Source organism: Bacillus rossius, chromosome 3 (genome assembly GCF_032445375.1).
Source record: "Bacillus rossius redtenbacheri isolate Brsri chromosome 3, Brsri_v3, whole genome shotgun sequence".
In the NCBI taxonomy this organism is placed as follows: Eukaryota; Metazoa; Arthropoda; class Insecta; order Phasmatodea; family Bacillidae; genus Bacillus; species Bacillus rossius.
In genome coordinates this window covers 69,735,803-69,763,659 of record NC_086332.1, presented here as the reverse complement: position 1 = coordinate 69,763,659, position 27,857 = coordinate 69,735,803, and the positions used below count along the sequence as shown (strand labels likewise).

Here is a 27,857-nt window from a genome sequence, read left to right as displayed (position 1 = left end):
GTTGGCAGTGTTGAAGTATCTCGAGGCCTGCTCGTCCACGCCGGAGTGCGAGGCGCCCTTCGTGTGCTCGCAGCACTTGTGCAAGTGCCCGGCCGACCACCGCCTCTCCCAGGACAATAAGACCTGCACGTCAGGTGAGACCACTCGCGCGAGCTCGCTCCCGGGAGGAGGGAGGGGGAGATAAAACCTCTTTACCCGCGGTTTGCTTTCAAATACTTTCCATTTGTTGGTGGGGATTAAATATTTTTTTATAAGTATAATCTTAGCGCTCGGCGTACGGCATTTTGTGGGAGTGATTTCGTGAATGGAACGGAAATGTATAACCACGGTGCTGTCATCTGTGATGGATGGCGCAAACCAAAGTTCACAAAGCCAAAGGGATAATTTACGGTATTAACCTTTTAATGAATTTTAACAAAATTGACAGTATTTTAGTAAAATTCCTAGTCGAAAATAATGTCCAAAGCCGGGGTTTAGAAGTTTTTCTATTTCATTTTCGCTTTTATCGGAGGCGTTTTATTACATAGTTTAATAGGTCACTATGCTAGTCAAATGATTCAATAGTCGACGTAGCTGCTTCGGCAACGAATTATAGCGGTGGGTGTGGAAACTGCATGTGATTCGCGTTCAGAAATGTAGTTTAAAACACAATTTATGTATATATTTATAATCTCGGCGATATTTTTAGGAGTCCTGCGTTAAATTTCGTGTCCTATTATCGCATTGCAAGTGCATTTGCAACTTGAGAACACACGTATTTGCTCGTTACTGAGGGTAAAAGTTATATATCTCTGGCGAGTACTGAAGTCTCGTTCACATTTTTTTAGGACACCTGTTTGTGGGGTCTATTGTTTCAACTGACCCTTAAGAGGATAGTATCCTAAATTATTTTGCTTCATTAATTCCTTTATTTGAACGTGATTATAAATCAAACAATGATTTTACAACGATTTATTGTTGATAAATGGTCATTTAAATTTCATAAGTGATTTTAATGCATTTTTATATATTTAAGTTTAACTAATTTTTAATCACATGAATTATGACCGTGCAATATACAGTTTTAAACTAACCGTTCATATGTAGCTTTTGTCGAAAAACACTTCATGTTTAGTAGATCATACAAAAACAAATTCAATTTCGCTTTCCTTAAAATCATAGAAACTTAAATATTTCATAACTTAGGAAAAATGAAGTTTTAATTGTTTTATGAGTGACGTAATGAAATGAAGAGTTTTACTACAAAGACCACATAAACAACTGTAATTTTACGAAATACCCATTTGGAAACCAGTTGCCAAGAATTAGTCCGTAATAGTACAAGAAAATATTGTAACTTTGTACAACACATGGCTATGGTTATTTTTGTATAGATGACGTAAGTTTTTTTTAAGATAATAATGAGTATTTCTTACAAAAATTGGCACATAATTTTATATTTTAATTGATTTTTCATTCAAGCATAATTATTTAAACTATGAAAACGATAATTTTTATGTTTAATAATTTTACTTAATTTTGGTTTATTATGCCTATTAAAGTGTGAATTTAATATTGGAAAGCTATTCACGGAACGGTTTACAAATAACTTTAACTATTGGAGGTACTGGGACAACACAAATCATAAATTGCCAGGTAAGAATACGAATACAGTATTACTGCGATGTCGTTGTTTTAGTGATGATCTAGTGATGTAGTTTATTTCATGTAAATGTACTAATTAAAAAAATGTGTAGTTATCATGAATATTTTGTTCCATTTACAAAAAAAAATACAGTGTACAAACGGCGAATTAAAATTTGTGCAAAACACTATTTCATGCAGTGAATAAAATTAAAATAGGCATCTAAAGTACCCAAAATCATTATATACATTGAAATATTACAACTCTTGGCTACTGACTGTATGCGCCTGATCAACAAAAGGACTTGTCTGTCCAAACTATCTGACTTGGCTGGCCACAGAATGGTGTCTAGCCAACAACTGGATGTGGCTGACCACCGACTGGACGTCGTGCCTTACCACCTATTGTACGTGCCTGACCATCGAAGAAACGCCTGGCCACCAACTGGATGCGCCTTGTCACCTACTGGACGTGCTTTTCATTACACCAACATGATGTGTTTAGCCCAAAACTGGTCGTGTATTGTCGCTGACAGTACATGCCTAGCTGATAACTGGACATGTTTGCCATAAACTGAATGTACCTGGCTGCTGATTACGTGCCTGGCTACTGAATAGACATTCCTAGCTACCAAATGGATGACTGGTTAATGGACTCTCATATGGAGATGTCCTGTAAACATACTACAAGGCATGCAAAGGTTTTGCATTGTCTTCTATTAAGCCTTCAGAAATTGAGAAAAGTTAGTAATTTTTTTGTTTGTACTTGTAGAAATTATGTAATAATTTTTTGTTACTTTTTTTTTATTTTTCGAACATTTTTTTGGTAATTGTAATTCAATTATATATACTTTTTGAATTGAGTAAGGATCGAAACTAGGATGGATATCGAACGAATCATTTATTAATTTAACATACGATTTTTTTGATGATAGCTACTGGAATTTTTCCCGAATTTCTAGGTTAGAAATTACGAATTTCCAATATGGCGGCCAAAATGGCTTCGGTAGCTTACTGATAGCGAGTGGATAAGGATTTTAAGCAGTATTTAGGATTTTTTCAAATGTTATTGAATAAATGTTTTTTTTTTAACTGAAATTAACTTTTTTTGCATCAGTCAAGGATCGAACCAAGGACAGAAATCAATGGAATCAATAATTATTTTAAAAATATAATTTTTTGAGGATTTCATAATTTCTTCTGTATTTCTAGCTAAATAATTACAAATGTTCAAAATTGGTGGATTCCAAGATGGCGGATGTGAAGTCATCTAAAATGACCACCGAGGTCCTGGATATAGTCAACGAGCGGCGGAAACGCCCGAATATGGCCGAATCCTGAAGATTGACAAGCCACCACAAAAAGCCACCACAAAATCATAGTCCCATGAGAAATACATTGTGCCAGTTGCTTGGTCAGCCAACACCGCAGCAGGTGTGCCACCCACTAGCGTGCCTAGTGACCCGTATACCTCGCTGGGCTTCGAACCACAGGCCGCGGAGAGTCCTAGGAGACGGAGTGACGCGCTTAACCTCTGTGTATGAAGCACAGAACTAAGTTTCTATCTGCTGTAAATAAACAAGGGTTTATTAGATGCTATTTTTTTTTCAGATAAATTTAGCGGGGTGGCAATCGGGGATAGAACCCACGCTGTGCGCCAAAATATGAAACTGTAAATAGTTGAAAACGGGGAGGAAATAAATTGCATGAGATCCGGGCTCGTGGATTTGAATCACAATGGAAGTGGTTTCAGCTGCGCAGCTGGCTTTTATTCTACCAAAGCGTTCGGAGGTTTGCAACTAACTCATTTGTCAGAACGCAAGTTAGATTGAAGTCCATCCAGAGATTAGTTTTAGCACTAAAAATTTAATCAGATTCCAGAGGAGAACACACTTTTAAAATACTTCTTTTTTACTGACGTTAACTAAGGTACTGCTAGACCTTTTATTTATTTTTAGTGACATTTGGCAGTTATTGACCAGTGACTATCATTTGGAATTATCTCATCAAACTTGTTTCAATTTATTCTCGCAGATCTTCAAAAAATTTTACTGTAGTCGATTTATAAATTTATAGTAAAGTTTATAATACCTGAATTTTATATTCGTATAATTCATTCTGATCGTCTAAGAGAGTTATTAACGTTATTAACGTTTAAAACTATGATATTATAAACATATTTTGGTTTTTTATCAACAATTGATATGAATATTAAACCTTGATTTATGACATAAAGAGCGCATACTAGATTTCTAAATTATAAATTTCTTCTCCGTTTAAATATTTAATACTTCCCTTTAAAAATATTTTATTTGTTCGTTTTATTTCTGTGTTTGTTCAGTACAAAATTTTCAATCGATTTTAAACTAACTTCCAGATGTGATAGCGACTCAAAACCTTTGACCATAACTGAGGGCTGGATGACAATGCAATATTAACTCACTATATTTTTAGTTTGTTTGTTACAAATTTTTGTTTAACAAAGCCCCCTTTTTCGTGTCATTAAGCTACGAGCAGCACAGTGCAGTATTACGGGATGCATAACGCAGAACCCGCATGCGGTGTCTATCACGCACACAGGGAAGGAGAAATGTCCGCCACATATAGTAAGGTCTGGCAACTTCCTATCCTTCTCCCTCGCGAGACCAATAAGTTTAACAAAGCTCACGGCGACTAGCAAACTAACGGCTCTGATAACAGTTTTGTTTAGAATTTCGTCAATAAATGTCGTTGCATTGAATTGGACCTGCATTGTATTGTGGTGCATCCATCACGGCTTGTATACTTACTATTATATAGTGCAAAAGCCCCTCATTTTTAGTTTTAAACATTACAAGTATTTTGATAGGCAATTAAAATTCACAAATACAACTTTTCATTAGAATCTGTATGGGTTAATGAACAAACTCAGATACTTAATCTGTAATAAAAATTAAATTAATTACAAAATTACACACATACAATATTACAAAGCAGATAAACTAATATAAAAATATATTTTATAATTGACTAAAAAGTATATAATTATCAACCTAGCCCTGTAGATTCTTAAACCCAAACAGATTGTCCTACAAATTTGTGATTGTTGATTTTTAACACCAGTTAATAAACTGGAAAGATTTAAAACGAAACTCGTGGGGCACATGCAATAGAAAAATGATGCATGAAGGTTACTTGACAATTTTATTGCACTGCAAATGATATAAACTTTGTGTGCAACAGCTACTCCCTACACACCTTAATATTATCGATCGCATGCACCCTAAGTTTTTCGTTTTAAATGTTACAAGTTAAATCATAGGTGTTAAAAATCAACAATCACAATTTTTTAGACAATCATTATCGGGCTAGGAAATTGTATAACAGGCCTAAAAAAATGGGATGTGTCTGTGTCATAGACACGGCCGTGTGTTGTACGTGAATACGTGTTGATGTAGAAGCATAATTTTGCATAATTTCAACCGCCTAGCTGTAGATGTACTGGCAACGTCGTTGATCCGCTCGGCCGCATTCATTCTTTTACGTTCACGGCACTGCTTCACTCGGTCATATGGTGTTTTATTGGTATCATTCGATTGCTTTTGGGGATCCCTTTCCAACCGTATACGATCTCTGTATTTGGATTTGGCTTTTTTGACGCGTATAGGCTGACATATATTTTTGATCATATTTTTTAAATTATCACCATATATATTCACTGTAACTATTTTACACTAATGTTTTATACATGCAATCGATAGATGTTGACGAGAGCTGCTGATTGAAACACAAACGAACGTCGTAGTTTCTCCGAGTCAATAGTTATACTAAATGGAAATCTCGAAACGCAGCAAAATGACCTCAAAATGACAGCGCTTCCCCCTCGACCGCGCGCGAGATGCGTCGCAGTCCTCCTTTAGCGTAACGAATTCTTTGATCCTTTAGAATTCCAGTGGTGTAATTAAATTTTGGATGGAGATGATAGATCAAACACCAAACTGTATCCCCCGATTTTTGTTATCGTTCGTTTTTTTTTTTTTAATTGCCTCCCACTGTGGGAGCAATTTTAAAGACGTATTCACGTCCCATAAAGGATGCCGTGTGTGTCTGTGAGTAGGAGTGTTGGTGAGTAGTGACGGCGGTTCTCTTGCAGCGCTGCGGAAGTACGGGCAGGCGTGCTCGTCGCCGGCGGACTGCGAGCCGCCGTTCGTCGCCTGCACTTTGGGCACTTGCCGCTGCCGGGCCGAGCAGAGCGTCTCCGAGGACCATCTGGCGTGCTCGCGAGGTGCGGCGGTGTTGCGGGACATTCCTCGAGCACAGGAACAAATACGTATTTCATTTGCTTTTACAAACCTGTTGCCAACAAATAGTTTGTAATACCACAAGAAAACTACCGTACATTTTTACAACACATTGCTATGGTTATTTTTGCATATATGAAGTTTGCTTACGAAAATAATTTAAAATTTTGATAGCTATTTTAAAAGCAGTATTTCGTCGGCTTACTTCTAAAACCTCGTAACTACATTTCAGTCAATTTTACAGGAGAACTTATGAGCTTTTGGAGAACGGTTTCGACTGACAAAGATACGAGGTTTTATAATTTGTGAATAGAAAAGAGACTAAGTAGAGTTGACTTACGAGGTTTTATCAGCATATGCACTTGAAAAAATGAAAAAAAAAATACACCAAACATATCCGGAATATAAAACTCGGAAAATCTGGACTTACGAGGTTTTAGAAGTAAGCCGACGATTTTTTTTTAAATCAAGGAAAACATAATTGAATACCCAACAATTGGCCTTTATTTAGTACTATTGTTCTTATTTATGCATGCAGTTATTACTGGAAAACTGTTCAGGGAACGGTTTGCAAATTACGTTTTCTAATGTAAGAAGCTACTGGTACAACACAAATCATAAATTCCCGGTAACGAATCTGAACTCAGTATTACTACCTGTATAACTGTATACTGAATAGCTACCTAATTGTGAAATATAAGGTTGATTTAATGTAAATATCAGTAATTTACATGACAATTTCATATCCATTTACAAATAAACAAAATTACACTGTGTACATACGCTATTGCTGGTATGTCCATGGAGATGTTTTAAACCAATGTTCCCCATTGCAAAATTAATTCATATAACGTATCAATGACTGATATAAATCCGGTCTGCATCATTAACGTTGGAAACTGGAAAAGAAAATGATCCTTCATTCTCACTGTTAACTTGACTTTATTCTGCGAATTTCGCAGCAATGGTGTCATCCCTTAACGGAATCGCTGTAAAGTGTCCAGTTAACAGCAAAAAAAAAAAAAAAGAAATTTCTCCGTTTTCAAAAAAAATAAAAAATAAAAAACAGCTAACCAATGAAATTTCAGAAATTTAACTGGAGATCCAGCCAGATCTCACCATCAAGGACTTATATTATATCTACTGATCCATCTCAAACCTAAACTGAAATATTTTTGTAAATAGGTTAGAAATATTGATGTAAAATTAAAGATATTTGTAAATTTGTTCACTTACATGATAACCACTGTATCACTACAAAATAGTGTTCGAAATTTTACTGGGTTCAGATTCCTACCCTAGTATTTATGCTTTGTGTTGTCCCAGTACCTCAAATAGTTAAAGTTATTTGTAAAACGTTCCCTAAATAAATTTTTAGTTTTAACTGCACACATTAATAAGCATAATTCAACTAAATATATTTCAATTATTAAATGTTGAATTATCTTTTCCATGGTTTGATAAATATGCTTGAATGAAACATCAAGTGAAATATAAAACTATGCACCTATATTTATAAGAAATACTCAAAACTATCTGGAAAAACCGTATTTCACACGTGCAAAAATAACAAAACCTATGGTTTTTACAAAGTTACAATATATTTCTTGTAGTATTACAAACTATTTATTAGCAACTGGTTTCCAAAGGAATTTTTGGAAAAGTATGGATTTTTTCTGTCACGAAGAAATCAATACAATACAAAAAAAAAACCAACACTGGTGCATGTCCATGAAAATGTTTTTAACCAGGTCCCGTGATGGTTTCACAAGCAGCAGCACCCAAAATGCTGCACCATCGACAAAAGTATAAGTACACATCAGGGGGGAGGGGATATTGCCAGCTGATGGTCTCCATCACGCTTATGGGACATTCAAAACCATTGGATGGAAATACGTTGTTTGAAATGACCGTATTTTTCGGTTCGCTACATTGTTTGACTAAGAAAATTGTAATTCATACTCATTAAACATATAATGAGTTTTCAATCAAAATTTCCTCAAGGTTCTGGTTGTTGCAATATGGCCCTAGTGAAATAGGCAGTGACGTCAACTACGTCACAGCATGCAATCAAATACAATCGATTCTAATACCGGACAGTTCTATGCTAACAACAGAGGGGAGATAGTTAAAAATAACCTAGCGACAACAGGCGTGACTATAAAAATACTTTAAAGATAAATTGTTAAATTATATATTATATTCTCTGGTGTCAAACACGAATAACTTCTTTTTAAACAATTCAAAATTTTGGAATTTTATATTCCCCCTTAAATATGCATGATTAAAAAAAAATTCTAAGAGAAAAGAAAGTTATTTGCGTTGTCATAAAGTTGGTATCATATGTATTACATGATCACATTGGGCATATCGTCTGCCATCTAGTGGACTGTCATGGTGTCAACGCCAGGGTTTCACACAAAAATCTCGGAGCTTTCAATTATTAGTCTATAGTGTATTGATGCAATTGCTTGACATTTCGTAAGTCCATGACACACAGACATCCTTAACTTTTTACGCAAATCAGCTACATGTGTTACAGAAACAGTTCTTTTGAACCTCAGACTAAAGGTTTAACTAAAATGCGCCTTAAAACTATGGGTACATACGCAAGACATGCAAAAACGGCGGTTATGTGGATGGACATAGCTTCAGAAATGCTTCTGTTCTTCGTTAGAGCTTTGAGTATAGAAAGAAAAATGGTCATAACAACGGAAAAGTCTGTGTGATCTATAGACTTACTACTTACTTGCATAACAATTTTCTTTTGTAGGGGGTACGTGTATGTATTTATATAATTACTAGCTAAGTACCCAGTTTTCCCGGACTTAATGCATCGCAGAGGCTTCTTTTAGTACGATGGGGATATATATATTTTTTTGATTTCATGTACACAGTAAATATTATTTAGATAGATAACAAAAACTCAAACTATTTTTTGTGTATTTTAAAACCTTTTATTGCAAAGCTTGAGGGTACACAATTTTTTTCCACGTCATAATTAAACAAACTATCCGGCGTGTACATCTTGAGCAAGTCACGCATCGTTGTTTCATGTGAAAAACATGGTGTTTCCAAGTTAATAGCTGCCACACGAAGTGATTTTCCCTGAGACTTGTTGATGATACTCTTTCAAGTGGGATGGGTAACTGAACTCGCTTGAAATCGAAGGTAAAAATATTTAATAGTCTTTGCCAGGTAACGAAGAAAGCATTTCAAATGCATTAATGAAATTTCATCAAGAAGTACCAAAACTCTGCTTAAGGAGTATTTTTTTTTAATGTCACGTAGGCAGACAAGTGTGCAAAATTTCACTAACACGGTTTCCCCTCCTCTGCTGCAGGCAGCGATCCGACGTCAGCTCAGATAAACGCGGGGTTGGTGGTGCTGGCCTGCTTCCTCAGCTTCCTGCTGAGCGCCAGGCCTGGCAACCTCGCGCTCGTTCCCGTGGACTCGTGCTAGCGCGCCCATCCCGTCATGATGGCAACACTGACAGCGCTCGAGCTGGGCCGCCATCTTGGAGTCCGAGCGCGTCACTGGATTACAAACTTAAAACATCACTTTTTTAAGCAATTCTTCTTGTCATTAAAGTGCAGAGGAATGTTTTTATGGTATATATCTGTATCGTTAAAATCGATAAATTTGTAAGGTGACTGGAAATGTTTTTTATCAATATATATATATTACTAGCTAATAACCCGCGGCTTCGCTCACGCAATTTCTGAGTATTGCTAAAATCTTACCATGAAAAAAGTTCCAAATATTTTTACTAAATAAATAGACACAATACATTTTTAGGTACAGAAATTATTCTTACAATCCTTAACTATTGAAAATTTTTCAAGAAGTTAGGTGAAAAGTAGTTTTTTATTTTTAGTATAGATTATTTATATGATGTTAAAAATTTATTGTTAGAGTGTTCGAAGATATTTTACCTTGTCGAAATCACATTGCTATCCTTTAATTTAATGATTTCAACAATTAAAAATATATATTTAAACTTTCAAGTTTATGCCATTGTTTACACTGACACTTTTTATTTATTAAGGTTAGAGCTATTCTTAAAATAATTTAACAATTTCACGTTATTACAAATACCTTCCAATATTTAAAGAAATTTGATACAATCACATCTTTATTTGTAATGTAAAGTACATATCTTAAATTTCTTATCAAACATATTAGTAGATTCTTAGTTTGCTTAGTATTACTATAACAAAATCCCCTAATTTATTACCCCTCGGCTATTTTCCAATAGGGGCGACAATGTTAAAATTGAGACTTAAGTAAATATGACAATTTTGGCTGCTCAGACAGAAACCAAAATAATCCTTTTTCTTTTCTTTTAACAGCAGATATGAATTCCAAAATAATTATAATAAAATGATATTTATTTTGAGTTAGAATTATTCTTACCAACACCATAACCTTTATTTCAATATTTTTAGAATAATAACTACCCTGTTACAAATAAAAATATGGTATTTCTGAGAATATTGAATAAGAGAAGGTAGCTTAATGTACATTAATTTATCATTTCCTATATCATAAATTATGTTTTATTTCATATAAAAATATTTTTAATGCTAACGAAATATTTAACAATATTTCACGTTTTAGTACAATTAAAGCGAATTTTTAGTTTTCCAAAATATAATTTTATTTTTTACATTTTAATTAATTTTGACTAAATATTTTTTATTATTTACTCCTAATTTTCGCATTTTTGGGGCTTAAACCCCGAGGAAAACGGACGGTGGAGGTTGAGGACCTCGAATGGCCCGGGACACTTCATCTCGAAATTTCTGAAATTTTCGAAATTTTGGGGCTTTGAGGACCCTGAATGGCTTGGAAACACTCAAAATCTAAAGATAATAGATTTTTGAAATTTTTGAAACTTCGAAATTTTGGGGCTTGGACTCCTTGTGGGAGGAGGTTAGTTTGAGGACCCCGAAAGTCTAGGAAACACTCCAAATCGAAAAAAAGTGTATATTTAAAAAAAAAATTGAAATTTTCCGAAATTTTGGGTCTTTGCATTTTCCTCCCCCCCCCCCTTTTACCCACAATTTTGATGGAGGAGAAGTCTTTGGGTAAATTTCCACCATGCCCCGGACACTTTAGTTCATAATGACTTAATTTTAATACAATTTCCTCCAATTTTTCGAAATTTTGGGGCTTTCACTTTTGTGGAAGGGAGGGGGGGGGGGGGCGGAGGTTCAGGACCTCGAATGGTTCGGAACACTCCATATCGAAAAAATAGATATTTGAAATTCCTGAAATTTTCGAAATTTTGGGGAATTGTCCCCAAAGGGGGAGGGTTGATTTTGAGGAATCTGAATGGCTGGAAAACACTAAAAATCGAAAGAGAATAATTTTTGAAATTTTCTTAATTTTGGGGCTTCGACCCCTGAGGGGGGGGGGGGGTGATGTTGAGGACCCCGAATGGCTCTGAAACACTCCAAATAGTAATAAAGTATACTTAAATTTAAGAATTTTTTTAAATTTTTTGAAATTTTGGGGTTTTGCATTTCCCCCCCCCCTTCCCCCAAATTTGATTGGGGAAGTCGACTTTGGGTAAAAGTTCCACCATGCCCTGGACACTTTAGTTCGTAATGACTTAATTTTAATACAATTTCCACCAATTTTACGAAATTTTGGGGCTTTCACTTTTGCGGAAGGGGGGGGGGGGGGGGTTGAATGTTCAGGACCTCGAATGTTTCGGAACACTCCATTTCGAGAGAATAGATATTTGAAATCTTCGAAATTTTGGGGCTACGTTCCCAGAGGGGGGCGGGGGTTTCGAGGACCCTGAATGGCTCGAAAACACTTTAAATCGAAAGAAAAATACTTTAAAAATTTTTTAAACTTTCGAAATTCTGGGGCTTTGACCTCTGAGGGGGGGAGGGGGTGATGCTGAGGACCCTGAATGGCTCGGAAACACTCGAAATCGAAAGAGATATAAAGGAATATAAGAATGTAGGCATTTACTGTACTCCTATCTACCATAATAACAATATTGACAAAATATTGACAAATAGAAAAAATTAGTAGGCCCTACCAACCTATGAACAAATTTCGAAGAAATTTATAAGTTTAAGAATTTATGCACCTACATAATATTAAACTTGAAACTATCCACACAATAAAAACCTAAGAATGTTAGTGAAACTAATTTTTTTTATTTGTCATAATACCTAAAAAAAAAAACATATGTTTCCAAAATGAAACAGAAAGTATAAATAATGACCAATTTGAAAAAAAAAAAAAAATTTACTACTCGAATGACATAGAAAACATACACGTGAAATTTAAATTTATGGGTGCCCTAGGTAGGGAGAAAAAATATGTAGAAGGAAAAAAAAAACATTTATAAATAAATTTACCTTGCGACAACCAAACATAATGTAACAATAGAAAAATACTTATTTTTAGAGGTATTTACAAAATTCCACTGGAACCTTACATAAAAATGAGCCTATGTCACTCTCCAGCCCATAAATTATCTCTATGCAAAATTTCATGGCGTAGCAAACAAACACTCGCTTTTATAATATTAGTTAGGATGTGCAAACTATAAAACGATTAATAAAAAAACTAACAGTGACATATACGGGTGTATTGAGGTACTACGATGCAGAGCTTTAATTTTTCTTACTCTCTACTCAATTCCTTATAATAACAAAACGTAATGTTATGGATTGAAATCTATTGCTCGGCAGACATAGAGGAATGACAATAACAGTTTGTATATCTATGACACACATTACATAAAATTAAGATGTATTTTTTTAACCCATTTAAAGATTATTTTTTTAGACAAAAGATAGCCTATGTCCATCCCCAGGATATAATCTATCTCCTTGCCAAATTTCATTACGATCCGTTCAGCCGTTCAGCCGGGAAAAGGTAACAAACAGACATACAGATAGACAGATAGACAGAGTTACTTTCGCATTTATAATATTAGTATTGATTTGTCATCCAGCTTTTCTTTGTAGCAGTTATAATCGTGAACTGTTATGGAAGTGTTTGTGATACGAGATCATGGATTGGGTGTTCATTGTAAAAGATTATAATCTAAGTCACTGTTGATACGGAGGACAATTATGCTGTTCAGAGTTTTAAGATATCAATATTGTCTTGTCGTAACTGTGGGGTCACAACGGAAAGAACATAAAAAAGATGGGTGCTATACATATTTATTAAGAACAATTAAATTAAAAATAGTTCATTAAAATAAAATTATGATTCAACAATATTCTTTGCCCAAGCTGACTAGTATGCTTACGCACGCGTTTTCTTGATTCAGGGCTACAACACAATAAATTGTGTAAAAGTTACTTGAGAGCAAATGATCACAATGTACTCACACACTACAATATAAGTATATACATATATTATTTGGTTGGGTGAGAAATTATTCCACTTAAATGTTTCAATTATTTGATAGCAATCGATTTAAAAACAGGCAAAATTTCCTAAAATTCAATTGCATTTACACAAGCGATAATATACATAACTATATGTAAACATCGACGTTTAACTAAGAAATTATATTATCAAACATTCAGTTTTTAAGAGTAATTAACTACATATTTGAAAAATTACAAAATATTATTAAAATTATACAAAAGTCTTAGCCAGAATCTTACGCTGCGTCGTTATGTGAGATGTATCAAGTGTATTGTATCACTAAACCAGTTACGTGATGGAAATTAACACCACCGAAAATGTGTGAAAATAACAGCTGCTCGTCACCTGTCTTGAATTGCGTTGTGGCGGCAGCGAGTTCCTACTCGCCCCGCGAGTCGTGTTGTCCGGGCGTACTCGTCCACCGCCGGGCTTCTCAATCACCAGGTACCATCGTGAGCACCGCATGAAACTCCAACAGCTGTGCTGATCACCTCGTTGATTGCTGGTAGCAGCTGAGTCCAGCGAATACTGTGCATCCAGACTAATACGAATGTTCACTTCACTCTATGCCCATGCATAAATTCTCGTCAGCATCGCTGTGGAAATGTAATCTGTCAATAAGCAGCAATTATGTCTCGTGTTCTCTCTCTTTTCTCTAAGTCAATCAGCCCTACGTAACTATTGTGAACACGGAAATTTTCGAAATTTCCATAAATTCTTATATATCCTTGAATACCCCATCTCATAGAGCCCAAATCTGCATAGCAACCTTTTCAACACGTAAGCGTAACAGTACTTACCTACGTATTTTACGTAATCTTACGTATTCACCTTCAACATCTGTGATCACATCGGGGAAATAAACAAAGTCCAGATCGAGTTTAAAGCCATCTAATACGACCAACTACCGACTAGCTCAACGACACAGTCACCATAAACAGTGCTCTAAAAGGCTAGGTCCAAACGTCATGCCCGCTAAAAGTAAAAATACAGTTGTGTACCCAACAGTCCCACCAATGGCTAAGTCCAGTTCGGACTTCTCCTCCTGCATTGATCAGCGCCTGAGAAATTTCTATCACCTGCAGTACGGAAAATTTTCTATCACCAGCAGCTGACGTACCATACTTCAACATGGAGCTGAGGTTGGACAGTGTGACGTCGTGGGTGGCGTAGAAACGGCGTTCTTCTTCAGGGCGGCTGCCCTCAGCGACAGAGCTTCGGAGAGCGCCCACGACTCTGCTGAGCAAGTCCCTCTGCGGGGTCCAGCGGCCAGCCAGACCACCCAGGATATTCCATCTTCTGGTAGCAGCAATGGTCGCCTTACGGGATGACTTCATAACCGGAAACAGTTGGCAGTAACCTTTTCTTTGTTATTCCTATTTCCCTTCGTATGCCTCCTCTCAGGTCGCCTGGACTATAGACTTCCTCGTGGTCATGCGTGTATCGCGAGGTGCCTGCTCCACAGGCTGAAATAACTGTAGACATGACATCTCTACACGGGAATGTGCACTCAGGGCACAACAGTCCTAATCCGAAGACTACATGAAAAAAAGTAAATATAAGTTGCTTGGGTTGTATTTCTCTATCTTTATCTATCCCTATATCGCCATCTTATACTATCATTCATTGTAACATATGTAGAATATTTAAGGATTCATAAAATACTATCAAATGTTTTACTAACTGTGCTCACCCCTGGAATGTGCACCTTACAAAAAAAAGTTATAATATTAGCAACGATCGAGGATAGGCAGAGAAATTACATTTATTCAAGATACCGAAACAAAATTGAAATTTTTATATTTTAATAGCAATGGTTTATGAAAAATGTAACAAAATGGCTATTTTGCTTTTAAAAAATTGTATTAAACATATTTATTTATTTCTGAATATTAAGTTTACCAAAAATTTTAATTTAAATGTGTAATGGTTGTAAAACAGATATATGTATTTGTTATGCCTAAAATTATTTTATTTCAATATCTATTACCATGAAGCAGTAACATCTGTTTGCAAATTTCCTTATTCATAATTAAGGTAATGTATTGTTTAGAAATAATTTTTTGCGGTTATTGTATTTGTTTATTGATGGACTTTATTGTTATAAATTTTTGTCAACGTTTTATAAACATTTTGGCCTATGCTCGAAGAACATAACAGTTTTGGAAATAAAGTACCGTATATGAATGTTACTATGGGTCATATACTACTGACACGCAACATGTAGGTGCTACGTGCAATGGTGTCACTGTACCAAGGGAACATAAATGTAAAGCAAGGATAAAAAAAAAACGAAACACATCATGTACTTAAGGCTAGGTTTCACACGTCATGTTGCTAATTTTTATTATTTCATCATTTATATACATTTGTTCTGTCACAACACATAGCCTATTTGCTAAGTGTTTTTTTAATGTGCGCAAAACGTCGTTGCAGTGATAGTAACTGAAAAACTTGCGCATTTTTTTTTTAGAGAAATAGTGGATATTTTACGAAAATATTCGTGACGGAACAACGAATGCGAGGGAGGGGTAAAATGCTAAAATTCACAAAATAGGTCATAAGTAAAAGTAATGATAAGAAATTTTTAAAAAAAAAATTCAGCACAGTGTTTGCGACCGAGATGGTTGAGTGGTTTTCAGCAAACGATTGTGAACCGCTCACGACAGGTCCCGGTGCTTGCCTCTTGCAAGAGCAATGTGAGGCTCAGTGACGAGCGGCAGTGACCGGGAGCACTGCTCGCCGCGGGCAGTGGCGGGTCTTCGCCGGACGAGACAAGGGCTGTCGCCGATCCCACACCCTGGCTCACGCTTGGATTGCAGTGCAGAGCAGATGGCGCGCACTGTTGCCAGATTGGTACTACTCAGAACATTACAATTATTATTTTGTATTCCTTCGATAGTTAAAATAGATTTTAATATGTTTGAATTTATTGTTTAAGAATTTTCTAATAACATCGAACAGTTTTCCTTGACAGTATTATTACAGTTTTATACATTCTGAAAGAATATGAAAAGATCAATTCTAAACACCAATTATTATTTCACAGGAGAAACTATTTGTGGCAGTCGGTCACAATCAGTAACCAGATATTCCATTGATTATGTGCTATGGTCAAACAGAGGAAACATTTTTGATATTAAAAGCCATAAAATAATTAATGAAGAAACGGTGGAAACCAAGATGGCGTCTTTGACTTACGTTTATATAGAAGTAAGGTGATGCTATTGATGAAACACAGCAAGAAAATGTATTTCCGAAATTCTTATTACGAATTTTCCATTACAAAATAGAATTTTTGAGGCAATTAAATTTTTTTTTCAAGACATTTTAAACATGTGTTTGGGATGTATCTGGCAACAGAGCACACTGAAACAAGGACAGAGCTACCAACAGATATCGTGATTTAGGAAGAGAGAGAGAGTAAATGCCCATTAAAATGCACACTGTAACCTAAAGATGAGACTCGCTATAGTTAGGGACAAGAGTATATGGTGAATTGCAATAATACCGAAATAACACCGCAAAGCATGACAATACAATAAATAATATTGAAATGTAAGAGTAGCACCGCAACTAAACTGAAAACATGAATCAATCCACAATTTGACAAAATTACCTAACTCAAAATAATATATATATATATATATATATATATATATATATATATATATATAGTTAATTCATTGAATATTATTTATGTAACACGATTTTTCTACCAGAATGTATGACCTAAATTGATAGGAAAGAAATATTATTATATTGTTTCATCTTGCATATTTTACACTAGTAACACGGTTTAACACTAATGACGACACATGTTTCAAACACAAAAAAAAAATTGTCAATATATTTATATTTTTCTGAGTATTTCTGTTCTAGACATGTCTATTATTATTTCTAATGATTTTACTGTATATGTGCATTAGGTGTCAAATTAAAAAAATATTATTTTTGTTGACTTAGTATTAAGAAATATTTTATTCTTATATTTGTTGAATAATATAATTTTTTTATATAAAAAGGAATAAAGACAATTGTAAAAATGAAAACAATATCTCCGAAATCTCGTGTTTTGAAAACGGAATTGTTCTCAAAATAAAACCACAAAGTCTTGACCCTAGCGATAGCACATGATCTCCTCTGCCAGCCCCGCCCAGTATCTCCCGGATCGACCTTGCGGCGCGTGTGCAGGGGAGGATAGAGGCCTTCCTTCGCCCGGGGCATAAGTCGTGATCAGCGACCTCCCCCCTCCTTTTACCCTCAGCAGCAAACACACCAGACAGCTTGTCTTGCACGCGTGTAAATAATTTGTACATTATTATGCTAAATTTAAGCAAAACATTGTCAAAGCAATAATTTGGCATTGAATAGCTAATGGAAACGCAGATGATAAAAATAGAACCTTGAGCGAGTCTTTTATATGATATGTAAACATATAACCTCGGTAACGAGTAAATTCATGTGTTCTCATGTTGCAAATAAACTTTTAATACGAAAATCGGACACGAAAATTAACGTAGATTTCTTCAAAATAATGCCGAGTGTAATAAATATACGAAAAGTATTCATGACAGGGAAAAAACTTAACAATTTTTCCCCGTTTTAAAACCTAACTATAATTCTGTTTAATGAAATACAGTACTAACGATATCTCAGGGATAGCCGAACGACAGGAGTACCGAACGCATCGCATGTAAATGCCTAGACCGAAATTATCATTACTTTCGTTCTTAAGGCGCGTTGAGAGTGAAATTTTAGTACGCACCAGAAATGCCATAAAATATGCGTGAATTACACAACGGAAATTTAACTGGTTGAATGTCCAATGCGCATGCATACAGGAACTGCTGTAGCCACGAGCTGAAGTGATCAAGATGGTGAACCCACGTGTGGCATCATGCATCTGTGCATGTTCCGTGAACAACGGGGGAAGTACTATGCGTAGGTATTGGTGTGCCAAAGTAAATTTTATCGTAGTGAAACTATAATGGAATACATTTTGTAATCTTGAATAGTCATAACAAGATATAATCGCAACTTTAAAGATATATTAGCTAGTAAAATTGTGTTGGAACAAAAATGACGTCAAAATTATTTAAGATTTTGTTGGTTCTTTAAATCATCATGAACAAGGCGCAATTTTTTAAGTTTTTTTTAAACTTGCAGCGCAATAAATAAATAAATAAAAACATAATTGCCTGAAAATTTTTTAAACACGTATTATAACACTAAGTATATATATGTAAATTTGTTCTTCCTTAAATGACAGAAATCAGTCTGTAAGCACTTTTTACAACAAACCTTAACATTATTGAGCTGACTCAACATTTAAGATTTAACAATAAAAAATTAATTACGAAGTTATTTTATTCAACATGACGACAAATATATCTAGTCTAACAATTTATTGTGTGTCTATAGTATGACGAACGTTGCGCTATTTCTACATTTCAATGTTAACTAAGGATTTTCAAAATTGTATTGCGTATTGTATGTATGTGTGTTTGTACGTATGACGCACCAATACGCTTAGTACATCCCCCGATTTTCACGAAAGTTAATATACATGGATAAATCACGTGGGTCCACCATAAATTCGAGATATCGGAGACTTCCACAGATGGCAGCACCGTGTCTAGGGACACATTTCAGTTCCAATCCACTTCCGTTTAATTCACGAAATTACTCCTACCAAATGTCATATACCAAGAGCTAAGATGTTTGAAAATTAAAAAAAAATTAAATTTTAATTGTTAAATTACGATATTGAAAAATTCTTCGACAAGGCACTGCCTCTAAGAAAGAGTGCCACGCAAATTCACAAGAATCTGAGTAATAAATATCACCATTGAAAACATGATAACTGATAATGAATGAGTAAAATCTCAGTATGACTAGATACCGTATGATAATATTTTCTATTCACCTTTCATTTGACACTTTTTGCAGCCAACAAAAAAAATATATTGTCGGCCCATTCTGCACCCCCTCCCCCCACAGATCCGTCTATGCGTGTGTTGATGTACCGGACAAACACACTGAAGGAAACTTCCCTTGATGATTCTGGCAGTCTCGTCGATAAATGCTAGGTGCATGTCTCCAGTCTTTGCGGTGGCAAGTCTATTTTTTAAATTTTTTTCTAACCTAAGTTCAAAAATAAGAGTTTTTGGGAGGGGTCTGAGTAGGGAAGACTCTAAGTGTGGCTCAGACTGAAGCATATTCGCTCTAAACATGCAGGGTGTTAGCCATTCAGGAGAGGTAGCATGCATCATGTGTTAGGAGGGGATTGGCCAGCTATGACAGCGATTGGCGCCGTGACCAACTTCCTTCACTGACTATTCTAGACTAAAACTAGATAAGTTGGGCCCAGGTAAAACCTGCATAGACACAGGGAAAACCCCGGGCTCTTTCGTGTGGCGTGTCAAAATCATGCATTAAGCAAGCAGGTTGGTTACGGGAAACAGAGGGATAGTTAATGAAGAAGAGTTAGACAGAATGGGAAGAGTCTAACATGCGCGACGCATTGCCATGTGGCTTTCATAATACGTTATAAATACGTTGTTAAATAATAATGTATAATATCTATACTAATATTATAAAGCTGAAGAGTTTGTTTGTTTGTTTGTTTGAACGCGCTAATCTCAGGAACCACGATCCGATTTGAAAAATTCTTTCAGTGTTGGATAGTACATTTATCGAGGAAGGCTATACCTAGGCTATATTATATTATCAATAACATTAGGGATCCTTACTAAAAGTCCAATTTAGAATCAAATGCGTTGGAGGGGGTTAGATACAACATGCAGTACACGTACGAAGTGTGTGTTGACAATGCCGCAGGCGCTAGAAGTTTATTTCCTATTGCCTATTAACATTGTTGCCACGCACTAGATGCCTTATCATTCTTAATTTTCCCATACAAGTAAAAAAACACCCGAGTGATATTAACAACGAAGCAATCAGTACCCTCATAAGAGTTCAATTAGTATTTAAATAGGTACTTTTTATCACTTTAAATCGCAAACCTGAACTATTGTTTTTTTCCTCTCTCTGGGTTTAATTTGTTTTTTTTATTGCCCTTTTTTTTCAAGTATATATATATTTTACAGACTTGAAACTTCACAGTAATGTTCCTTATGTTACGCAGGATGAAATTTTCCGAAAATTAGATCCCATGGGTGGTTAAAACCAGGCAACAGTGGGTACTTTGTCTGCATGAGAACAGGATTTTGCATTGTTCATGCCTTCTGCGCCTCCATGGCAACGGGCATCGCGCGGCAGTGGCGTACCCACAAGGAGGGGCATGTATAATGAGCAGCGCAAGAGTGATCTGCCTGTAGACTGCCGTAGCGAAGTACGGGTACATCAGTTTTACGTTGCGTGCACGAGTCGGGAAACCATCGGTGTTATTCATTTTTTCTCCGGTACATTATACAGCATTGTAATAAATTTTCACTGAATTTTTTTTTAATTTACCATTACTGTAAATGGGAGATGTGCCTTAATTTTTTTCCATTAGTATAGCCGTGCGAAGCCGGGTCGGGCAGCTAGTATAACATAAAATCAATAATTTTATAAGTGTTGTATTAAAATACGTGTTTTGTTAATACGTAGTTTGTGAAACGATATGTTAGATGTTGCACATCACTAGCGAGTACTGAAAGACTAGCACACATTTTTCTGTGGAACTGACGGGACTGGCATGTGCATATTTAACTGGTGACATTGCAGGCGCAGGGGTCGGGCGACCTCGCCCGGGCAGTTCCTGTGGGGCCCGCGCATGCGCAGAGGCTCGCAACTTACTCGTCTCCAGATAACAGCCGCGCAGCCTGGTGGTGGGAGCAGCGACTAATTTAGTCCCTGTGACAAGCCGCGACCAGCGACATGAAAGTCGCAGGACCAAGTCGCCGCGTTTTTTGTCGCTTATAGCGACAGTAATCCCGGAGCTTCCGAACGGCACATTGTGAAGGAAAATCAAATGTACTGTTAGTGGATGTGAGAGATTGTAGAAAAAAAATTAATTATGTTTATTCGAGCATAGAACTGTAAGAACGAAGAGAGTAAACTTTTTAAAAATATGTATTAAGTTTGTGTTATTGCGTTTTTTTCAACTCGCTATTCAAGTATTATTGATATTAACTGTGTCGCTTTGACAATTATCAATTAAAAATAAATTGAAATGATGTAGGCTGAGAGAAATCAAATTAACTCATATGTTATTGATATGATCGATTATCAATTTCTCTAAATAAGCAAAATGTCTTCTGTGAAATTTAAAAAAATAAAATGTGTAAGTAGTATAGAAAAAGGGCTACTGCGCCAGGCTTCATGCTGAGGTGCGAGGTGCCGGGTCAATGACCGATTGCTCTGACGTCACGGCGGCCATCTTGGACTCAAAAATTCCTCAAAATTCCTCAAAAATGACTCAAAATGACTCAAAAATTCCCGTTTAAAGGAAAAATTTCTCGTTTTCGAGGGAAACCCTTGTTTTTTCAACGCCATGTAATACTGGCTAGTCTCATCAAAAATTATTTTAGACAAACGTTTTAGATAAAATTTTTATGATTAATACAAAATTCACATGCATCCAAAGCTGTGACTAAAATGGGAATGAATTTTTTCGCCCTCACAGAATGGTTTTTTCGACCCTAAGCAACATTGGCTCGTCTCGTAGCAATTATTTCAGACAAACGTTTTAGATAAAATTTTTTAAGTCTTACAAACAACTGAGCGGATTTGATAACGTTATTACTAAGGCATTTATGATTTTTTAAAATAATTTACTCATATTTTTTTAACCCTTTCAGAAACAGTTCGTCTAATCCAAAAACGTTTCAAACAAAAGTTTTAGATAACAATTATAAACAAAATTCGCACGGATCCGATGTTTTGCCTACAATAGGAGCTATGATTTTTTGACCTTAAACCCATGTTTTTCAGCCGCCTGAAATTATTTATGGTTGGTCGTATAAAAAATAGCTAAGACCAATATTTAACACATTAAATCTAAAATTTTTAATAGGTTCAAGCTTATGTGATATTTCTCATATTATGGGAGTTATAGCAATTTTTCTGTTTTTCGAAAAACCTTCCCCATTTCTACCCTTTAAGTCGATATTGCCCATTAAAAAACTCTACCGAGATTTTCCCCTTTTAGAATTTATGTATTAATTAAGAAGTGATTGGTGAAAAATTGGGGCAGTTATCGTGTCCACAAAATAGACATATAAATATATATAAGTTTTTCAGTTGACGATGGATTTGAGGTCTATGGACAATGAAACGAAAAACTATATAAAAATATCCCGCAATTCGCACCATTGGTACGGCTACAATAGGTAGTATTTCTTTGAAATACCAAAAATTTACTTATAAAGGTCGATTTGCTACACGTACTAAGGGAAAGTTATGTTGCAGTGTTTCCAGAAGTGTTTGCAGTGCATAACAACAAATGTACGCCTCGGTACACCATTGATAAGCTATGTGAATGCTTGAGCCGACATACTAATTAAAAATTGTATAGTTTATTGCATTTTCTACAATTTAATCATCAAAACCACAACAAATATTGAAACTAATATTGAACTTTTCTTTAAAGACAAGATACTTTCATTCATTATGAAGCCATTTCTGGGTCGGTATAGTTAGATTATTTGCAGATTCATTCGACAGAGCAGTATCTCCACCACAATTGCCATCCAATTGTGTGACGTTATCGATAACTTTTAAGCCATGCAATGGAACAGGTTGAAGCACTGTGTAAGTCACTGGGTCTAACCTACAGAAAAACATACATTACAACCTATACTGCGGATATTGTCATCAAAAAATATTAACAAGATTGGCATTCTGTATTTTCAAATAGCTCGGGTACGGTTTTGTTAGCTGATAAGAATTGTTTGATATTTTGAAGCACTGCGCATTTCTATGAGGCTTCTTACTATCTTTATGGTTGATTTCGCGTCCGTAAACACTACGCAAGTGTTTGGCCTTGAAATTCCTTTTACAAGAGGTGGCAAAACCATGGGGAAAAAAAGTAGCGTCTCTGCCTTATGCTACTGGAAACGCCAGGCACTGATTTTCCCGTGACAATATTCGTTCACCGCGGCCTTCCATTAAAAATTGCTACGGTACTTCCCACTAGTGACATACTCTTTCCTAAGGCTACTTGCACACACACCGATTTTGGACGGCCGATAAATATCAGCCATCCACATTCCAGTAGTGAACCTTTGGAGGGCATTGGAGATTGCACACTGGCCGACCACGGACCGGCACCGGAAAAAAACCGGTTAGCAGCCGGCCACTGCCACTGTGGACCGCCGGCGCCGGGTCGGCGCCGGGAATACAGTAGCGAGCGTGTTCAGACCAGGGTGTTTATTCTAAGTTTCCAGCGTTTTCTATCGGAACATTTCGATATCGATTCCGACATATAGCTCTTTGGCCGATCGGCAACACACGGTCCGAACGATCGTAATCGAAAGGTACTGAAATTGCTATTCTAAACGCGGTATCGTTACGAGGCCTAACTATCTCGGCAAAGTTCGGGTTACGATTTTCCCCTCTACAATTTTTCTGGCAGCGAAGATGAGATTTGAAAACTGCAACATAACAACAAAAAACACTTCATATTTCTAACAAATTTATAAATAAAAACACAGAGTTTATAAGACAATATACTTTCCAGATGTTTCAATGTTGATAAAAGTATTTATAAAAATCTTAAGTAATTTTAAAAGTGCTCGAGCAAGCGAAAACATGTTTATTTCTTAAATTATTTTTACGGGATATTTGGTGTGAAATGTTTAGAGTTGTTTGCACGTGGTCGGTCATTGTATAATTGAAATAATGGCTGCTCGGCGATCTCGTGTGAGTGAGAGGCAAATTAAAATATTGGTTTATTTTATGGAGGAGCACCCCGAATTCTTGCGGAGAAAATTTTCATCGAATTTCACGACTGAAACAAAATACACACGCTGAGTTATTGTTGAAACTTTTGATATCTGAAACAGGCGAATAAATTATGAACATGTATTTTGGAAGTTGGGTTATTTTTCAATTTACTTGCATAAAATCTTCGTTATAATATTGTTATTATAGAAAGAACATCTTTACATTCCCACTTAGTTATTATGTATCTGGAGCACTACTTACATTACGTAATTATTGTAACTTAAAGCGGTAACCATGGTAAGGTCTCATCCGAAAGAATGCAAAACTAAAAAAAAAAAAAAACGGAATGCATTTCTTTTACTTATATACATCATATAAAATCATTCTATAAAACGGCATTGTGATATGTATATGGTTAGAAGTAGCTTCCATATGAAGAAATACTTTCGTGACTTTCGGGCGTATTCAAGTAGTTGGCCTAGCAGTTACTAGATGGCAGGGATTGCGGAAGTGCGAGGCAGTAGCGCGCAGCGGCTGGTAGGACTACTGCAACACTTTATCCGAATTAAGTTTCGCGTCCATTACCGTTTCCTGGGTGGTAACAGTAATTACTGAAGATATTTGTACATGTATTATGGTTCAATATTTTATACATAATAAATGTACAAATATCTTCAGTAATTACTGTTACCACTTGGGAAACGATAATGGACGCGAAACTTAATTCCGATTAAGTGTTGTAGTAGTCCTATTCGCCGCAGCGCGCGCTACTGCCTCGCACACCCGCAAGCCCTGCTGCCCTCTCGTTACTGTTAGGTCAACTACTTGAATATGACCCCAAAAACATACATATTCAATGCTACTGGGAAAAAATTTCCTTTTACAAAATATTAAACAAATTGACTCCTAGGTAAAATATCGTAAATATAGATCACGCCCAAAAATGTACTATTTTCGACAATGTAAAACTATTTGTGTACACATAAATCGTGCATCCGCCATGATTTCAACTGGCTGCTAATTCCCGATCGGCAAAGGCTTTTCGACAGCAATTGTATACTCGAAACATACCGATCGTTGGCTTCCGAGAATCGAAAGGTTCCGAGTTGATGAAAGTAACTTAGAATACCATATTGTAGAAAGCTTCCGATAATCGTGGAATCACGATCGGGAACTCTTTTCCGAGAAACTTAGAATAAACCCCCAGAGCTTGCACACTCACCGATTATTTATCGGCCGTCCAAAATCGGCGTGTGTGCAAGTAGCCTAATGTCGTATTGTTTGACACACAGTAGCTAACTAGAGGTAAGATCATTTAGTTGTCTGTTATATCACAAGTGACAAGGTAGAATGCATATCGGATTCTTGTAAAATGGGGGAAAAAAATTTGTTGTCTAAATAAATAAATATTAGAAACTGCAACTTACCCTCCAGTTTGTAATGCGGTTTCACTGTAGATAATCTGCGAACAGTTTGGCTCAGGCTTCTCTGAATAGCCTTCTATTGTATTGCGAATCTTCGTTAATTTTCTACCAAAAGAGAAATGTTTTTATTATTTTATTGTGTAGGCCTACTGGTATTGTAGTTATAGACACTTATACTGTGACTTATTCGTTCATTCTTGCCCGAGTCCGAAACTAAACAGATGCTGTTGTACGATGGCGGCGACGGCATGCAAGGTTATCGCTCGCCGACGTACTAGAGCGTCACAAAAAAGAGAAGCACGAGTGATTCAGAATTACCGCCTAAAAACTATGTTCATAAGTGAAAATACAAAGAAGATTATCTAAAAAAAGACAATGTTACAGTACATGCTTAATCACTATCTTCCAGACCCACGTTTCAGCAGGCAGTAAAGTATTTTGCCGAAATAATTTTGTCACAGTATAATATTATTTTCACGCGCGGTATCGAAATAACTGACGACTCAGACTAGACGCTGGAGGACGTGTTGACGCCTGCCACTAGATAAAACACCAACACATGCGTAAGCCAAGCAGTTACCGGTGGCTGAGACTGTACACATGTCGTCAGTTGATGTAATTATTGTAATAAGCTTGGAACAGCATGTATTTAAAACGTATTTATAGCTTGCTAAATACAACACGTTTGAATAGCACATATCGATGGTAGTAAACGATCTAGTAACTTTACTTACACACGATTATATTATAGCCAAGCCAACAAGTAGGTATCTATTTCCCGCGACCGTCGCTATGTCATAACAGTATCCAATGAGAGTATTTGTTTAATTTTTTTGTGTTTTTGTTTATTCCAGAACTCGATAAGCGTGAACGAATAATACTGATAAACGAGAATTTACCTTTCTTCGTGGTATTTCAGAAGTGCAGCACCTGTTCTCTTTCTTCGTTTGGATGTGAGAAACAGCCGAGTCTTGTTTCCCTTCCTCCACTCTTTACGGCGTCCCATACTCACGATTTTAATCACTGATAAATGTTTCTGCCTTGGGTACAGATATAGCAATTGTGTCCTCAAGTCTCAACTGCGTGCGAGAAGGCGAGAACTGGTTTGTTGTTTCCCCCTTCACCAATCCCCTAGTTTTCCCGGTTCCCCCTCCACGCGGGTGGCTTGGCACGCTCAAGGTCTAGACCTTGGGGCACGCTGCAGCCGAGAGAGAATGATGCACATCAGCGACACGACCAGGCCGACCCAAGCCAGCCAGCTTGCCAGCAAAAACACATTATATGCATTTAGTTATGTTCTAGTTACACAAAATCCAAAGCGGTGACACAATTATATTATTACATCAAATTGTAGCTAATATATGTAGCTATGTCTCAAGATTTTTTATTTTCACAATCCTCTTTAGGAAATCCACACAAAATGTATATGAAATCGTCTGTTTTTTGGTGAATTCAATATGTTTTAATTATTATTTATTGATCTCTAATCAAAAAATACAACAATATAATAATGGATATACATTCTTACATTCCCTGTAAAAATTTAAGTTCATTGATCTGTTTCCGATAAAATAGAACACATTCGAATGCTTGTTTGAGTATGTGCTATGAGCTAAAGGACTTCTCTTAACGGCACTACCTTACCGCTCCCTTCCTATTCTTCGATATTCCCGCTATCACATTTGGAACGTGCGGTAGGCATTACGGCAGAGTGTAACGTCTAAATAAATGCCATATCTGTAATATATATTACTATCGCTTTAAATTTACAGTAATTTTTTTTCAACGGACAAATAAACCAATAAAACATAATAAACCAGCAAACACACTTTAGGATTTATTATATGTGTATGGATGAATGGATTTAGTGTTTTAACGACTTTTAAGGCTTTCAGCTTTTTCTTGCATTTAATCATTACACAGATCATTATATAAGTCAGGCAATCTTAAAATTAGTTTATAAAATCTAATGCCATTATAACTTTGATACAGGATTAGTATATACTAAACTTCAAAATAAAATAAAATTTCAATTTAAACATAAATTTAAATTTTAATAAATAACATGAAATAATTACAACAATGGAATGGAAATATACATATACATATGCCTTTACAGTGTAAAAATTGCCTTTTCGTGTCATTAAAAATGTATATATATTAAGAGGGCGGACTCAGTGGCACCATATAAATTTATTTCGGGAGAGGAGTTGAAAAAATT

The 27,857-nt window shown here is 35.9% G+C and overlaps 1 protein-coding gene and 1 long non-coding RNA gene across 3 annotated transcripts in view; one reads left to right on the top strand and one right to left on the bottom strand.

Annotated features, from left to right (window-relative positions):
• The window catches only part of LOC134530865 (matrilin-2-like), a 39,218-nt gene extending 29,655 nt beyond the window's left edge, over positions 1–9,563 (top strand). Inside the window, exons 6-8 of one of the 2 annotated variants that reach the window (XM_063366131.1) lie at positions 9–134; positions 5,756–5,887; positions 9,247–9,563. In XM_063366131.1, the coding sequence (XP_063222201.1) occupies positions 9–134; positions 5,756–5,887; positions 9,247–9,365 (377 nt within the window). In that variant the 3' untranslated portion in view covers positions 9,366–9,563. Of the gene's footprint in view, positions 1–8; positions 135–5,755; positions 5,933–9,246 lie in introns of both variants that reach the window. The other variant, XM_063366130.1, reaches the window with a different exon arrangement.
• LOC134530867 (uncharacterized) lies at positions 15–26,748 on the bottom strand. Its single transcript, XR_010074883.1, has 3 exons — positions 26,536–26,748; positions 25,640–25,741; positions 15–14,647 (listed from the first exon to the last, which is right to left on the bottom strand). It is a non-coding gene; the product is annotated as an uncharacterized LOC134530867 (long non-coding RNA).
• Positions 26,749–27,857: the final 1,109 nt, after the last annotated feature.